General features: G+C 35.0%; 3 protein-coding genes across 3 annotated transcripts; all 3 read right to left on the bottom strand.

Annotated features, from left to right (window-relative positions):
- Window positions 1-47: 47 nt before the first annotated feature.
- On the bottom strand, window positions 48-1364 carry LOC100748205. The gene is made up of 2 exons (XM_003487000.3): window positions 1047-1364; window positions 48-959 (listed from the first exon to the last, which is right to left on the bottom strand). The coding sequence occupies exon 2, from the start codon at window positions 829-831 to the stop codon at window positions 130-132; it is 702 nt and encodes a 233-aa protein (XP_003487048.1). The 5' UTR covers window positions 832-959; window positions 1047-1364; the 3' UTR covers window positions 48-129.
- A 2686-nt stretch (window positions 1365-4050) lies between these two features.
- LOC117151298 lies at window positions 4051-5383 on the bottom strand. The gene is made up of 2 exons (XM_033319157.1): window positions 5178-5383; window positions 4051-4868 (listed from the first exon to the last, which is right to left on the bottom strand). The coding sequence occupies exons 1-2, from the start codon at window positions 5226-5228 to the stop codon at window positions 4209-4211; spliced, it is 711 nt and encodes a 236-aa protein (XP_033175048.1). The 5' UTR covers window positions 5229-5383; the 3' UTR covers window positions 4051-4208.
- Window positions 5384-8092: 2709 nt separating this feature from the next.
- Window positions 8093-17013, bottom strand: LOC100744762. Its single transcript, XM_033319153.1, has 3 exons — window positions 16951-17013; window positions 16044-16691; window positions 8093-10697 (listed from the first exon to the last, which is right to left on the bottom strand). The coding sequence occupies exons 1-3, from the start codon at window positions 16987-16989 to the stop codon at window positions 8178-8180; spliced, it is 3207 nt and encodes a 1068-aa protein (XP_033175044.1). The 5' UTR covers window positions 16990-17013; the 3' UTR covers window positions 8093-8177.
- Between the last annotated feature and the right edge of the window lie 652 nt (window positions 17014-17665).

The raw sequence follows: 17665 nt of genomic DNA, 5'->3' as shown, positions 1-17665 counted from the left end.
GCAAATTATAAACTAAATTCTACGTTACTAAAACCAAATGTGTAAAAATAAAAAATCTGAAATGTATTATGTTTACATTCCACTGCAGTTTATTACTCAATAATGATTATTAATGGTTCATGACAATTCTTAGGTGACTAATGCCTGCGTTAGGTAGGCGTGCAGCTCATTGAATAGTTCGATCGCGAACGTGATCTCTAGTCCACCCTCTTTCGCCCAGAAATAGTGATGATGTAGCACATCGTTGGTCTCAATCGCGTTGCAAAGCTCCAGGTAGTCTTTGGACCTCAACGTATACACAAATCTGCGGAAGCTTGCCGAGTATTTCACCTTTTGTCGCAACAGTTCGTGCAGCTCGTCCAGTGGCATGGTCTCCAGGATTTTATTGATCATCACGGTCAGGCCTCCGGCTGCCATACTCGGATCGTATTTAATGAACCTGGGAGACATCTTCCAAAAGCATCGTATCTTCTCTTGCCAGGAATCCACGTCCAAACCATTCTGTCGCAGAAAATTGATCAATTTGTTTGCTTCAGGCATGTTCTGGAACTCGCGCAATATGAATCTCTTCTGGTCGTTCACGAAGCTCACGGTATCTCCGATCTGGGGGTCGTATTCCATGTATCTTTCAATGATTCGTTGTACTTCTTTTATAGGGACGAACGCCAAAATGTCTTTGAGATCTTCGTCGAGGGAGCTGTTGTCTTCCAATGGGAGTACGCTTAATAAATCTGGATCGTTCGATCGAACTCTGATCCGATAGGCAAGGAATCCGAAAAAAGCAACCGAAGCTGCGGCTACCATGGTAACAATCATAATTTGAGGGTTCATGTCTTTCAGAAGATTAAAGTTGATTCTTAATGTTGATTTAGTAAGAAATCATTGTACCAGATGATTCGTTTCAAGCGCAAAATTCTTGACCAATTATCGACAGGGTTTGTTAATGTAAATCCACTGGTCTGGTACAACATGTAAAAAACGGGATAAGAGGTTAGAGTTGCGAACAATGTTGCAACTGCGCAAAGTTTAACCCTTCAGAAACTTACGACGAAAGTTTGCACACTTAAGATACGGAAGAGAGAAAGACCTTGTTCAAAGTGGCCGAGTAGATTCGCCAGGCCATCGTACGATGATAGACATCCCTTTGCTAGGTTAACGTTTGACGCGTTCCTTAAAGAACACACGAGACGAAAGCAAATTATGACGGTTAAACTTCTATTGGTCGAGATATCCTCTTTTTGACACGAGATTTATTAAGCTAGTGGATTTGTGCAGCAGTTACGACAAGAAATTTAAGTTTTCTTTATTCCGCGAATTTAACAGGGCAAGCCATTGCGAAGATTAGCATGCACCTGCGATACTACATTTTTATTTGCGCTGAAAGTTCGCGAAGTCAGCGGAGTTTCATGAATCTAAATGTAGTGGTTGCGCGAAACTACCTTCACATATGTCGTTGAACGAGATAAGGAAGATAATAGATAATTTTTAAAACTATTATTTATCCTTCTATCTACTATTAAATTAAACTGCTATTATTATCCAATGAAACCTAGCTAACTTTTTAATGAATAAATTATCTCTGAATAATAGAGAATAATAGAATTTCATAGCTAATCATCCTGTCAGAAGAGCAAATCACGAAAATATTATTTTCTGCGCAAACTATATGCGTTCAATATTTCATTTGACAAAACGGTTCTTGCTATGCACCAGTCTAATATTATTTAATGCAATCATTTCATATAAACTTATTATAATTGTTTAAACGCAAAGACTTCGAGCTACATAGATTATTGAAGAGTTACAAGTGTAGGTCTGTAATATTTTTTAATTGAGAAATATAGTACATGTTTCCTATCATTTCCGCAATTTTCCTTTCGCATGATTCTATCATCATTTCGAGAAGAATCGTGACATTGACATTTTTAAACGTTTCACTTAATAATCAAATTCGCATCGTCTGGCGTGATGGTCTTCTTAAGATGCATTTCAAAGATATCGTCAATGTTTTATCATGCAAGCGAGCTACGTCACAATACGTGCACGATACGCGATGATAGTTAAAATGAAACGTAATATAGTAAAATGAATGGTTGCAATACAATTGTATTCGACAGATTATGGTTATATTTCGAGGATTCTTTGCGTTATCATATTGTCACCTAATCCACCAACACATAATTACATAATTAATAAATCTACTCATTTTTTCTAGTAAATAACGCATGTGCGCACATTATATATTGTACTTAATGTACTTTGAAATTATTCGATGTTTGATACACAAACTTTTACATATTTCATACATTTTTACACGCTGCGTAAGGAACGTCCAAATATATGACATACGGATATATTTGACTACTTCATTTATAGTTTATCTTATTACCATATAATTTCTTTTCATTTAGAAATTTCCTTTGTAGGTACTTTATTGCATAGGAATATATTTTGCGACGGACCCTTGTGTCAGGGGTGGTTTCATTAAGATTTTAAAGTACCTTTTTTAAGCGCTATTTTTAAATATATAAATATTTTTAAATATAATATAAATATATATATAGTTGGAGTATACATATATTCTAGCTTACAAAAAGCTTGATAGCTGAATGGTTGCAAGATTTTTTACACCGTAGAAAGTCATCATAATTGTAACGTGACATGAAACCACATAAATAATGTGGATGCATCAGTGCTATTTACCAGGATAACTTTTCAGGAAATAGGTATTTAGAAAACAATAAATTGGTGCTCAATTTCAACCAGCCGCATCCTTTGCGTAATAGGATACATTACAAAACAGATTATTTTGAACACTCGTAATATACCTACGATTTCTTGTAAACAATAATCATCGATAAAAAAACGTGAAACATACACACGTTCCTTATCTATTACAAAAAATAGGTAGGCTATTAGTTATATAACATTACGGATTATCATGAGCCAAGATAATGTCAATAATGATAAATTCCTTGAAGAAGTAATCGTAATCTATCGAGTACAATTGTGTCGCAATGTTTAATTTCAATTATTATTTCCTATCGTACACTCAAAATGCTATTTCTGCGTGATAAAAGCAAACGATACCTCCAAAATATGTTTTAAGCGAACTATTAACTTCTTATATAAATTTGATTGGTGTACACAATTGAAAACTCCAAACATCGAATGATTTCTATGTATGAACCGATCTTTCTCATTAAGGCATTATTTTAAGCTGGACTTATCATATTGAATAGCAAGTGGTGATAATAATAAAATTCGCTATTATTCTTCGCCACTAATCAATAAATGATGTTTGACTGTATAGGCTTGTATATAGGCTTATTCATCCTTATTATACTATAGATATATTAGGAATTTTTCAGATCAATTGATTTGACATATAGGAAATTTTTAGTGTCTATATTTGTATATTGTTTTTTTTTTTCATATTTTTCCATTCATTTATCTATAAATGGTGAGAAATTTAGTTTATATTTTATTGTATGGTAACATCTTGTTATGACTGAATGGAAGTTAACAAATTTAGGGAAAAATTATAAATTAAGAAAGACTTGTAGTTGTTATTCCAACTCTATTATCTGATAGAAACAGAATTACATTGGCTACTACCGTTTCGTAATTTTGATTATATCGATATGATTGATAGCCACAGATATCATTTTATAGTTTTTGATTATGATGTAATGTTCGTTAAGAAACAGTAGCAAAATTAACAACGCGAAATTAAATAATTTTAACTTTTAAACAATTCCCACACAGATTTTCCTGACATGGGAATTATTCATTCGGCTCCATTTCACTTTAAAAAGCAGGAGTTTTCTATTCAAAATTTCTCATGGAAATAAAACTTTAATCCGTAGATTATATAATATTACTTCTTTTTCTACAAATATTTAACATTTAATATTTTCTTTAATATTGTATTTATTATTTCACCATTGTGTTTACCATGTATTTAATATTTTAACATTAATTTCAAATATTTTCTATGTTATAAAAAGGTGTAAAAACACTAAAAAGTGTAAAAAAGAAAGAACAGCATTATTTTACTAATGTCAATTAACTTAATATATTTATTAAATATTATTCTAAAATTAGCATACATATATATGAAATAATTTTACATGTTACAAGTCACAATTTTAAGTCAATTATATGTACATACAAATGGTCTATACGTGCATTCTTATCTGTAATGCTTAAAGATATTTATATATCAACGCTTTAGCTATGAGAAACGTGAAGAAATTCGTATGGAACGTATTGCTGTCGACATAGAGGTAGTTAAGCTGTACTAGTATTCTTTGGAAATGAGGATTCGTGAAGGTACTTGTGTAAAGGTTCTCGTATTGAAGAGATAGAATTTCGTGCAAGAAATTTTTGAAAACCTCAGAAGTTACGACCTTGTATTCGAACAGATTCGATATATTGTACACAGATATGACTTCTGAAACGTCTTTTATATAACCTGCGATTCCTCCGGTAATTCTGAGATTAGAATTCACATTAGTTTTTTCGATATTCGCTGCCATGGCTTCTTTTACGTCCTTCATTAAAGTGTAACCGTCAAGACCTTGGTTTAGCAAATACTTCATGAGGGTTTCGTATTCGGGTAAATCTTCCACGTTTTCGACGAAGCCCTTCATATCATCGGATTGCAAGAAAGTCATAATCCATTGGAATTCCTTGTCTCTGGCTTGATATACTTGCGTGAGCTCCAGTACTTTGTCGATGGGCACCAAGTTCACGAAATCTTGCAATTCCTTGGCCAGGGCACCTGTGCCAACGCTTGGCAACATGTAAGCGTTGAGATGGCTGGCTGCGGCCAGGATAGTCAATACTGTGAGAGCGAATTTCATCTGAAAATTAGGATGAATTATGAAAAAATGGAAAATCACGATGAAATTTATTGAAATGATTTAGCGTTCGATCATTATGGAATTATCAATGTATTTATACAGTGTCGTTAATAGAATTTATGTTAATTAACAGAAATTGGTATGTATATGTTATTGTACAATGTACTCAAATGATATAGGAATAAAAATCTTTAATTAATTTCAGAATAATATGTGAATGGTTCTAATTACAACTATGAATTACAGTTAATCCATTAATTCTTAAATTGTGAATGACTGCAATTATACTTAAAACTATATGCTACTTACTGTAGGACCTGGTTTTTTTCTCATTAATGCCGGGAGAATTATAACGCCCATCAATTTTTCATTCCGTCTTATATATCACGGTGAATTTGACTTACTCATTCTGATAAGATTATTTGAATTAGTCATTATTAAAAAGGTCACTAATATATGAGAAACGAATAATGACGTTCCCAAATCTGATTCGTCAAATAGATAATTAATCCAAATGAAACTATAGCTCAATTTTAGGATGTGTAAAAAATAACAAGTAACAAGAGTAATAAAAAGTTACTGCTATTTTATCGATGCATGTATGTCGATATTTTTAGGAATTATAAGCTTTTTAATGCTACTTATTAATGGAAAAATTGTTCGATTAAATATTTTTTACTTTTTTGCAGTCAGAATCAAGAGAACGTTTGGATGTAATATGTATTGTAAAATATGAAATATTTTTATTTTACATTATCTATCATCTATCTATTATCTAGCATCTATTATTTATTATCTGTATTTTATATTGTATCATGATAGAATATACGGAATGTAATGTAAAACACATTTTTGTTATTATTACGTGTTAATATTATATCACAAAAAATTTTCATTACGAAAAGTAAAACTCATCATTTTTAATGGATAATTATTTTTTAAAAATATAATCAAAATAATTGAAACACTGAAGGCATCGTATCGTTTATATGCTCCAGCTTGAACGAAGTTAATGCTTTAAAAATTTGCAAAATTAATGGATAACATAATTAATTATATTATATCGATTACAGCTTTATATGAAGTTTAAGGCAAATAAAATGTTAATTGCTGAATGAGATCTATGATATACCCACTTTAAATCGACGCAATTAGTGCAGTAATTTTTTTGAAAATGATAAGAAATGATCACCTAACTATCAGACTGCTGTTATAAACATTTATGTGGCGTCCTCTATGTCGACGCTTATGAATCACGAACTCATTACGGTTGTAAAACTTTGCAAATCTGACGTGACAATCAATGTAAACATCGCTATTGTATAGTACCAGCCAACTGTGCGAAAACATAGATTGTATACCAAATTAACGTTGAAAGTAAATTCGAACCGAAGTTAATAATGACAGAATATATTTAGTTTCAGGTCCTTCATCACCGTTAAATTAATTATTAGATGTGAATTGTTAATTATTTAAAACAACATATATATATATATATTATATATATTATATATTATATATTATATTATATTATATATATATATTATTTCGAAATATACATTTTCATTAATCGTACCTACTTTGCATCTATTTCTTTTCTAAATTAATGAATAATTACCGACAAACGTAAGAAACCGTATGTATCATATACTTAATGATAACTTATTAAACACTTAACTAATGTGTAGGTATAGCAGAGTGTAAATTATCGAAACAGGTAAGTAGACAATCTAGTAAATCGGTAATAATGTTCTTCGATAATTCAGACAAGATAACATCCGATATAGAAATTACCGATTATATTTTTAAGTCCCGAATCAATATTGGTTTAATTGGAAATGGCGAAGCTACTACATTGTGCAATATTACTTAGTTGGAAAAAATGCTAAAACGTGAAAAAAGAATTTAATTTCTATTCTAAAGAGCTTGAGTAGTATACTTATCGTAACATTAAGTAAGAATTAGTTTTTCAAAGATGGATCCCCAAGCATTAATCACATCAAAAATGGCTTATGCATACCACAAATTTTTGTATACACATTCCAATAAAAATGAAACACCACTTTCTTGTTCGTTAAATAACTTATCTTACTAAGATAGTATATTTCCTTAAAATAAGTAGAATAACGCACTATATTTGTATCATTAAAATCCTCACCTCTTTATTTATATAGAGCGATTCAATAGATAGATACAATTATACATATAAGTGCTTCTTTCCCAAAGTTCACTAAAATGTTTTAATATCAAGCACCATAGAAATTTCTACATTAGAACATTAATTTGACTCTAAAAATTCTCTCGCTCATATTACTATTTTTCCTGAGACTTAGAATTAATCCCAAAAAATCGCGTTCCATCATTAACTGCCTGTCTTGGTAGGTTTAAGATCGATTTGTTGAATAATGATCAGTTTCATCCCTCGTCGAAAATAGTTATTCGTTAACGCCGTATTTTGCTGATCAAACAGAAAAGCAAAAGGGCACCGGGTGCAGCGAATGGCCTCAAGTAGCAACGGTAGCTATTCGATAAATAAAAGAGGACCGTGTTCGAGCACGTGGCGCTAACTTTTAAAAGGAAAGTATGGGGTGTCTTAACCGACGCGTCTTCTCGGTTGCCGCGGGGTTTAGCCACCCTTTCACTCTGTCCTTCTCTGGTGAGAACTAACAGAAGGACGAACAAGGGGAGGAACAAGCTGGTGCACGCTACTTCTCTAATTAAAATTGTTACAATTTAATAAGCCTCGAAACTTGCCATTGGCGCGTTAGGATGAAGCAGGAAGTCATAAGAGGGGCAAGTGAGAAAGAAGGGAAATGACACTTGAATCCACGAAGCTTGAGGAATGGAAGGCGAACAACGATTGGGAGAAAAAGGGAGAAAAGAAAGTTCCAAAAAGAAAAGACGATAGATGTGGCTGAACGCGATAGGAAGACACGAATAAAGATGATTTGCACAAAGAGAAACAGACACAATTTAGTAAAATTGAAGTGACCTAGCAATATGAAGAATAAGAAATAAACAAGCAGAGAAAATGAAATAATGCAACCAGTAAGAGTAGTACTCTACCAGACATAAATCCTAACCTATTTTTGTTTTTGCCAAGATTAAGCGAAATCTTTGAAATATGTTCAAATTAAAATATGTATATATGTATATTTGCTCTATAAGTCGATAAATTTTTGCTTCACAACAGGAAAATGAACATACCACAAAGTAAGTTTTCGAGATTTAATGGAAATTAAACGATTACAATTTGTTAAATTCTAAAATAGTCACAAAAAAATCGAGTTTTAGAAGGTTAAGCATTATTCAGTGATAGGTTCCTTGTAGAAGTTGAAATATCAAGAAGTTGACTCTGGGAAGATGAATGCCAAGCACCTTTTCGATGAAATCCCTGATAGGGACAAGGTCCACTCCGTCGTTGATGACCTTCTGTCTCATTTCCAGGAAGATTGGTGATTGGTAAACTGTGTTGACGATTCTTTGGAATTCGTCGGAGTGCAGTCTTTGCATGAAGTTCTGGAAAGCAGGGGAGCTGTGCATCTTTTCATTGTACATGGCCGTGAATTTGTCCAAAGGGAGGGCAGCTTCTACAGCGTTGAACAGAGCTTTCAATCCACCAAGGTTTGATAATGTATTCATCGATGAGAATTCCATGGGTGGTACGTAGTCTTCCATACCGAACAATTTGTGGATTTTGCTGATCACCTTTTTCATGTCCAAGCCAGAGTCTTCCATGTACCTCACCAAATTCTGATATTCTGGCATAGCTTCGACCTTGCGGACCAAATCGTGGAATGCTTCGCTGTACATGTATTCGATTGCTCTCTGCACTTCGTCGTCTTCCAGGTAGGACATAACGATGTTCATTATTTTGTTCTCGTCGACCAGGTTCATGAAGTCGTGAATGTCTCTGGATAGTTCGTCAGAGGCGAAGATTTCCGCTCGCAACAAGGTGCGGGAGTCGACTCTGGGAAGATGAATGCCAAGCACTTTTTCGATGAAATCCCTGATTGGTACAAGGTCCACTCCGTCGTTGATGACCTTCTGTCTCATTTCCAGGAAGATTGGTGATTGGTAAACCGTGTTGACGATTCTCTGAAATTCATTGGAGTGCAGTCTTTGCATGAAGTTCTGGAAAGCAGGGGAGGTATGCATCTTTTCATTGTACATGGCCGTGAATTTGTCCAAAGGGAGGGCAGCCTCTACAGCGTTGAACAGAGCTTTCAATCCACCAAGGTTTGATAATGTATTCATCGATGAGAATTCCATGGGTGGTACGTAGTCTTCCATACCGAACAATTTGTGGATTTTGCTGATCACCTTTTTCATGTCCAAGCCAGAGTCTTCCATGTACCTCACCAAATTCTGATATTCTGGCATAGCTTCGACCTTGCGGACCAAATCGTGGAATGCTTCGCTGTACATGTATTCGATTGCTCTCTGCACTTCGTCGTCTTCCAGGTAGGACATAACGATGTTCATTATTTTGTTCTCGTCGACCAGGTTCATGAAGTCGTGAATGTCTCTGGATAGTTCGTCAGAGGCGAAGATTTCCGCTCGCAACAAGGTGCGGGAGTCGACTCTGGGAAGATGAATGCCAAGCACTTTTTCGATGAAATCCCTGATTGGTACAAGGTCCACTCCGTCGTTGATGACCTTCTGTCTCATTTCCAGGAAGATTGGTGATTGGTAAACCGTGTTGACGATTCTCTGAAATTCATTGGAGTGCAGTCTTTGCATGAAGTTCTGGAAAGCAGGGGAGCTGTGCATCTTTTCATTGTACATGGCCGTGAATTTGTCCAAAGGGAGGGCAGCCTCTACAGCGTTGAACAGAGCTTTCAATCCACCAAGGTTTGATAATGTATTCATCGATGAGAATTCCATGGGTGGTACGTAGTCTTCCATACCGAACAATTTGTGGATTTTGCTGATCACCTTTTTCATGTCCAAGCCAGAGTCTTCCATGTACCTCACCAAATTCTGATATTCTGGCATAGCTTCGACCTTGCGGACCAAATCGTGGAATGCTTCGCTGTACATGTATTCGATTGCCCTCTGCACTTCGTCGTCTTCCAGGTAGGACATAACGATGTTCATTATTTTGTTCTCGTCGACCAGGTTCAGGAAGTCATGAATGTCCCTAGATAGTTCGTCAGAGGCAACGGTTTCCGACTTAGGCATTTCGAAGATTGGGAATTCAATACCAAGAACGGTGTAGATGATGTCTTCGATTAAAATTATGTCAATTCCTTTCTTCACCAGCATTGCACGGAATCTGAGGTAATTTCTGTTTTCGTAGAGAGCGTCCACAAATTTTTGGTTATCCTCTGACTTCAGTTGAGCTACGAAATCACGCCAAGCGTCCGATGTTCTCATCTTGTACACGTAACCACGAATGATTGCGTCATAAGAGATGAGTTGCTTCACGTCGTCGAACAAACCTTTCACTCCACCAGTGATTTGTTTTTTGCTAAACTGCTGGAACGGTGGAATGCCAATTATTTTGTTTAATTTATTCAGCTCGGCGTAAATGTAGACACCGTTTTTTTCTAGATAGTTTGCGAACTTATGGAATTCGTAAAGAGTCTCGATCTCCGAGATCATTGTCTTGAACTCTGATGAGCTGAAGTATTGAAGTAGCTCTTGGAATTCGGAATCTTCAGCGGCATATTCTAGGACGACAGAAGCAACCTTGTCCATCGGGATCAAGTCCAGGAAGTATTGTATATCTTCATGGAGCGGTCCCTTGCCGAAATCTGGGAGATAATGAGAGTTCACAGTTGCGAACGCAAATATCGCCGTGAACAGTACCACTGGGACCTTCATCTGCAAAACGGACGGTACATAGATAATTCAATAGTAAATGAAACGCAATGAAAATAGAAGCATTTTCGATGGTATAAATCGAGACGAAACTTTAACCCATTTAATGAGGTTGGATTAATTGATCGCGTTAAAATTTGCTTGCTCAGAAATTGTTTAAAATTGCTCAGAAGCCAATAAATATAAAACAAACTTGTTGATAAACTCATTTAAACAACAGGTATTTATTAGTTTTTAAGCATAAATAATTATAATATAAAATTTTATTTTACAACGATCTGTGAACTCACCGTAGTTCCGTGAGAAAACTGTAGTACTTCATGAATTTTCTATCGGCTAGACTGCTTTATATATACTGGAACATATTCAAATAAATAAATGGAGATATCGAGATACCTGAAAGAATGATAAGATTTCATTATACGTGCACCTGTGTCTCAGCACTTGCAAAGATTATTGTCTTATTGTAATTGATTATCAGTGTAACATTTACAGATCAGTAGTATTTACAGTATCAACATCGCGCGATTTTTATTTTCATTTGGGATTACATTTTTCGCAATAAGTGACTACTCATTAATCTTATTTACTATCTATACTATAATTATTATTGATGAAATATAGAAATATAGGGAAAAATTTTCCACTTTTTTACTATCTGTATTATTTGCATCTAGCATAAGCAACATGGAAATATATAAAGTTTGCGCGGAAAGAACATGACGAAATTATTTTTGATAATTTCATGACTTTTATGCCCCTTGGTAGCTAAGATAATTGGAAAGGAAATCTCACAATCTAATGAAGGTACAATGTATTTAACATGGAATTGATTATTGTATTTTAAAATCACTTCGATTTTCTGTAATCTTCATACACCTTGCATCCACATTTTAATTTTTTCATATGTAATTTCTTTTTACATAATTAGCTTTTATATAATGCACTTCAAAACATCATAGCATGAACCCATAAAATAACATTGCAGTCTGGATAATACAATTTTGTTTCTTTCATAGCTTTTACTTTGCATCTGCACATTTATGGCAACAAAGTAGACGCATCGTATTTGTAAATTTCATTTTTCTTGACTTTGCGGTCAAATTTCTACACAACGCATTCCGTTGTTAAACGCAGCATCCAACGAGCTACAAATGCATTCGTTTTCAGACCCTTGATGCATTTGTTCATTATATTACAAAATGTAGCTTAACCTTTCGTAACATAAATTATTTACTTTAAGTATCTGGGGTTGCACGCATTTAAAGGATTAAAGATTCCTTTTTTCTTTTCGACGGTGACTATTGTGCGGGAAACATCGTTTAGCTTTATCTTTGAGTACGTAATTAGGATCAAAATGTTATCGCTGGCATTGACAAATTTTATCTCTGTTATATTTATTCGAGCCTATAATTTCTATGACGATAGTAGACAACTCATTATACATACCAGTCGAAACGATCGTTAAAAAGTTTTGCAGGATATTCCATCTTGTTACCAGCAATTCTTTTTGACATAAAAAAAATTCTATTGATGTGAATCTTTTATCCACAAGTAAACTGTAGGCAAGTAAAGATGTATCTGGACAATCTGCTAGAAACTAGAGAAACTGTCCTATTGATGACTAAAAATAAGAAAAAGTGGTGACATAAAGAGTATTATCTCTATGATAACATGTTTTTATTTCAAAATAGAAAGCAGTGCTGATTATCAACTGATATCAAAATTAGATGTACTGCTTTTAATTATCATGTATCGAGAGTATCTTATCTTCATATTTCTGAAAATATCTATTTGTTGTTGTTTTACGCCCTGTTACTAACGCTAGCAGCAATGAGATTCAATATGACACGGATATAATAGTGACCCCAATTCAATTAGTATTTATCATCATAGAATTAATTTATCTACACTCATTTAACCTATATAAGAGCGATTCTGCAAAGGCGGGATTTATTTAGCAGTGATTTTATCCACATACTTTTTCATTTAATTTATGAATTGCAAGAAGTTTAAGGTGTGACAGAGAACATTGCTACAAAAACGGTCGGACAAATGAATAACTATCATACATGTCATTTTACTTTTTTAGAAACTATCTACTGGCGACTGAGATATGGTTAATAGTCTCATGTAATTAACTGTATTTAAATATTTTATTTAATAAAAAGAGATGATCTTTTCTCACACTTTCTATCACAAAGAATTAATTAAAAGATAATTACTTTTCAGAAGGATTATTTACAAAATTTGGACATCCAATATCACACGTCAATAATAATTTGTAATCGCCTAGATTATAAACGGACTAATTACCAGTCCTGATAATTGTCAGCTAAATTTGAAAGTGGAAACAAAAATAATTAAATCTAAAAAACAATCAATACTTATTAATCATAAATGAATCATCAATCTTGACAAATTGTCAGTTAAATTCAAAAACAAAATTATTGCATTTTTAAAACTTTTCTTTTCTTTCTTTCTTGTTTTTTTATACGTGGGGAAATCCTCATGGATCCCCGCTAGGAAGCGGCGGGATAGTGTCGGACTATACCGACTAAAACCCCACGGTGGATCGCCGGACGCTTAGTTGGAATGGCCGGGACCCAGAAAATTTTCAGATTACTGCTGGAGCACTCCTGCGTCTTCTCCTGTCTGAGGGAGTCGTTCCTTGGTTAGTTCGGGCATTGGGAGGGGCCACCCCTCTCTACGCTATTCCCTGGGCTGTCGTGCAAGTCTGAGGAGGACCAGATCCTCCTTGGCGTGTCGGCCTCTATGACCACCTAGGACGACGTAGAGCCGTCCTTCGGCGCGGAACTCTGCAAGGGTGGGATGTTCTCACCCTCTCCCGCTCTGTTCGTTCCTTTACGAGTATTACGCTTTCGCAATATGAGTGTACTGCGAGGAGCTCTTGTCGCTCCCTCAGCATCGCTTTCACAACTGACGAGGGGTCTAATCTGTAGAGGCCTCCCACGCCGGATAAAATTCTAACGTGTACTGGTCCGTGTCTTTGCCTTCGCCGCAGTGGTGACAGGTGCTCGTCAGCGAATACTCCATGTCCTGCGAGCACCAGCGTCATCCGGAAGGATAGTGGAAGCCCTCCGCGGTCTCTCCAAGTCTCCCAGTTCGGCAGGAGTAGATGGAAGCGCCACCGCTCCCACACCTCACGTCTAACTTCCCCCCGAACGTCTCGGGCCGCCTGCTCGATGGGGGGACAGTCCCCGCCTGAGCTTCGGTTCCTCTGGTCTTCGTACACTTGTCGGAGCGCCAAGGCCTGGATCTCGAACGGAGGAGACGCCACCAGGACAGTCGTCGACGCATGTGATATCGTCCGGTATCCCCTTACGATCCTGATGGCGGTTGTCCTATGAAGCCTCCTCAGCAAGAGTAAACTACGTCGACTTTTCATCAGATCTTCTGCCCACACTGGAGCTCCGTACAGGACCCGAGAGCATTTTTAAAACTAACGAATATTTATTCCTTAGATAAACAAACTGGTGATCAATCCGCGTTCTTTCTTGTAAACTAAAGTAAATAAATTGTGCACTTTATGCTCTAACGTTCAGGACGTTCAGGACTGAATTATGACATTACCTAAACAATGCAAGGCATTTTCTAAGTTTAATATAAATGCACTCAACACACATTTTTCTCAAACACGCGGATGCTTCTTTCTGTCACCTATCATATTGTTTGACAGGAGACTGAGATCAGGTGATTGGGAATTTTAAGGTAAAATGTTATAAATTTTCAAGCGAATTACTATTCAATTTTGATGTTAAATAATACTTAGAAAAGATAACAAAATTGGAATATAATACGTACCAGGGGATTGAAAAGGTGGCTGGCAGCAACAGGTGATTGTCAACGAATCTACAATTTTAGGTAATCAAAAATGACCACTTGTTACAAAACGTAATAGGTGCACTAACTTGTTTTGATTACTTTTGATTTACTTCGCGTGATTTCATTGTTAGTACCATAGACATGGATTTTTTTAGAAATAATTTTGCAGACAGAGAACCGAGATGTAAAAATGATGAAAAAAGTTGCATGCCGATGACTTTTGTCAATAAAATGAAGTCGATTAAAGTAAAAATAAATGTGAATGATAAATACGACCATTGTAAAGTAAATATAAAAAGGAAAATAATAATAAAGTAAATAATCTCAAATTTATTCACTGAACATAAGATGTAGAGTAAATTTTGTAGTTCTGACATGACAGAGGACTGAGAATTGCATGAAGAAAAGGTAATTTTTGATATAAATAAACTTAATTGATAGTACTTCATAATTTGTATTTAAAATCACAATTATTATCTTTCTCTCTCATGCAAATATAATTTAATGTTTAAGGGTTTTAACGTTTAACGTTTTTAAGGGCTTTAAAAAGTGAGAACCGTAAAAAATTTCCACTTCTGTGGAATCACTTATACTCGTACATTTTTGTGCTTTTAAATTGTAGATAGCTTACGCACTCATAATTATATTTTCCATTTGAAATACAAAATATTTAAAGCTATATCCCCCTTCTCGTTATTATATTAATTAATTTGTCTCGTAATATTCTGAAACATATTTCTAATTAAAACTGTTTATTTCGGGATATTGTACAAATAAGTGGATCCCGATTTACCAGGAATGTTATAAATGTCGTGAAAAGAATTATGAAGTTTCCCAGCACATAGTGTTCTATTGTAACATTACGACTTAAGATACAAGGCATGATATTAATGAAGATGAAGTTAAGAATTTAGTCACAAATAGAGTCTTAGTTCTTCGTCTAAAATTTCGTTTCTAATAGGTTCTCCTTTGTAACTTTTAAGTCATATTGCAAATCTATAATTAACAATTTGGACATCAGATTGTTTGATAAAAAAATATTTCATTTTATTTTATATTCTATACTTTATACGACAAAGACTAATGATTTTCATCCTACGATTCTAATTGAGGATTAATACCTGTGCCGTTTTACACAATTGAACTAATATCACTAATGATATTAGCGAAATTTGTCAAGTTATAGTTTACAAATGACTAGTATTAACAAAATCTTATCGATCTTTTGATTATTCTATTCGACGAAAAACTATAAAGATACAAAAAGAGAAATCTAAACTTGCAACTTACTAAGTTACTAATATCATTATTTACAAAATTATCGTGCCAGAAGATACTGATCTTCTTTAACGAACACCTTAAAGTTCCTGAAGGTTGAAAACGAAAGATTGAAGCAAAGGGCACTTTGAGGGAACAACATTTGGCGACGTATTTATATATACGCTTATTTATTGATTAAAATTAAAAAGATATCGGAATATAAAAAAGAACTATAAAAATTTAAACGGAACAGGAGACATGGAGACCCAATTGGTTTTCCATGAAATCTCTGCCCTTGTGGAGGTTGACACCGTAGCTCTGAAGCTTCACTAAGAAGTTATTGAAGACAGGATTGGCGCACATAGCGTCGACGAGTCTTTGAGAGGTGGGGGATCCCAAGAAATGTATGAAGTCGGCGAACACCTTGGAGTTGGCCAGCTTCTGCCTGAACAAAGCTCGGAGCTGTTCCATAGGCAGCATTGCTTCAACTTGATCGAGGTAACCGCGGATTCCACCGGTGACGGCTCTCCTAGCGCGGTTTGGTGGGACGAGTTTTGCCAGATGCAGGAAATCATTGACTTTGTTCGCCAGGTAGTACGCATCGAGACCGGCATTTTGCTGGTAGTTGAGGAGGTCCCGGAATTCAGGGATGCTTTCAAGACCAGATATGAGGTTCCTGAATTCGTTTGTTTGCAAATAGTTTAACCATGCTTGCATTTCTGAGTCTTGGTTCATGTATTCGTGAAGGAGCGCGACTATATCGTCAAGAGGAATAATGTTGACGAAGTCCTGAAGCTCAGCGGCGAGAGCACCGTTTCCGGTGCGTGGGACTATATAGGCATTCAGGGGACTGGCGAAGGCCAGAACAGCCAAGATAGCGGCGAATTTCATCTGTAAATGTATGTGAAATATTCTCGAATAATTATGGATGAAATTAAAATTATTCGAGATAAAAATTTAAAATAAATTCGATTAGATGGTAAATTAAAAGGCAAGTAACTTTTAATATAGAAAAACAGATGAAAATAAATCTTTCAGAGCTGAATAGTAATATCAAATTAATGTCTGTAATATTTACGTTACATGTACTTGTATAATATTTAGAATATCTTTTTCGATGTTATATTAAATCGTTTTGTGCATTACTCACCATGTTGCTTAAGTGAACAAAGTCAACTAAGTATATCATCACTGTAGACTGCCGGTCATTTATATACCCATTTAACTATTGATCTATCACCATTACGATTAGATTATATCAATTAATACTCATAAATATTTTTTATTCTTTTGGGATATTAAACACAGATATGTGAGATGTCGATAAGACGAAACATTTTAGTGATATTTATCTTTCAATATGACGATTCGATCATGGTCATCAAGTCATGGCATAATTTTTTTTGGTAATCTGATTAATAATTTCTCTATTTAGAGAATTTATCTATTACGATAGTGATATAAAATATCATCTTTGTCCAGTAACCATTTTGATGTCGTTCGTTTTCAGAATTATATTACGTAAGAGAGCTAATTACAAACAAAACTTTATAACATAGCTTGCTAGAAAAATAAAAAGGCACAAATTCATCATTACACGGTTTCAGAAACCAGCAATAACGGAAGACTCTGAGGTATTTAATTGCAGTATGCCACAAAAACGGCATCGTAATTGTTCTCCAAAAGGACAACAAAAGGTTCGACATTCCACCTGCGTTCAAGTTGCAACGGTGAGTCGTATCAAATTATTTTCTACTACTGGCCAGGCAAACTTTTGCTCGATATTATGGCAGCACGTGGTGGTAACAGCCTTCCATGGTGGGCTCATCGTTACTGGCATAACGGTCTCGAGGATTTTCACGACG

The sequence above is a fragment of the Bombus impatiens genome, unplaced genomic scaffold (genome assembly GCF_000188095.3).
Source record: "Bombus impatiens unplaced genomic scaffold, BIMP_2.2 scf_0136, whole genome shotgun sequence".
In the NCBI taxonomy this organism is placed as follows: Eukaryota; Metazoa; Arthropoda; class Insecta; order Hymenoptera; family Apidae; genus Bombus; species Bombus impatiens.
Note: the sequence above shows the minus strand (reverse complement) of the source record. Positions and strands in the feature narration are given on the sequence as shown.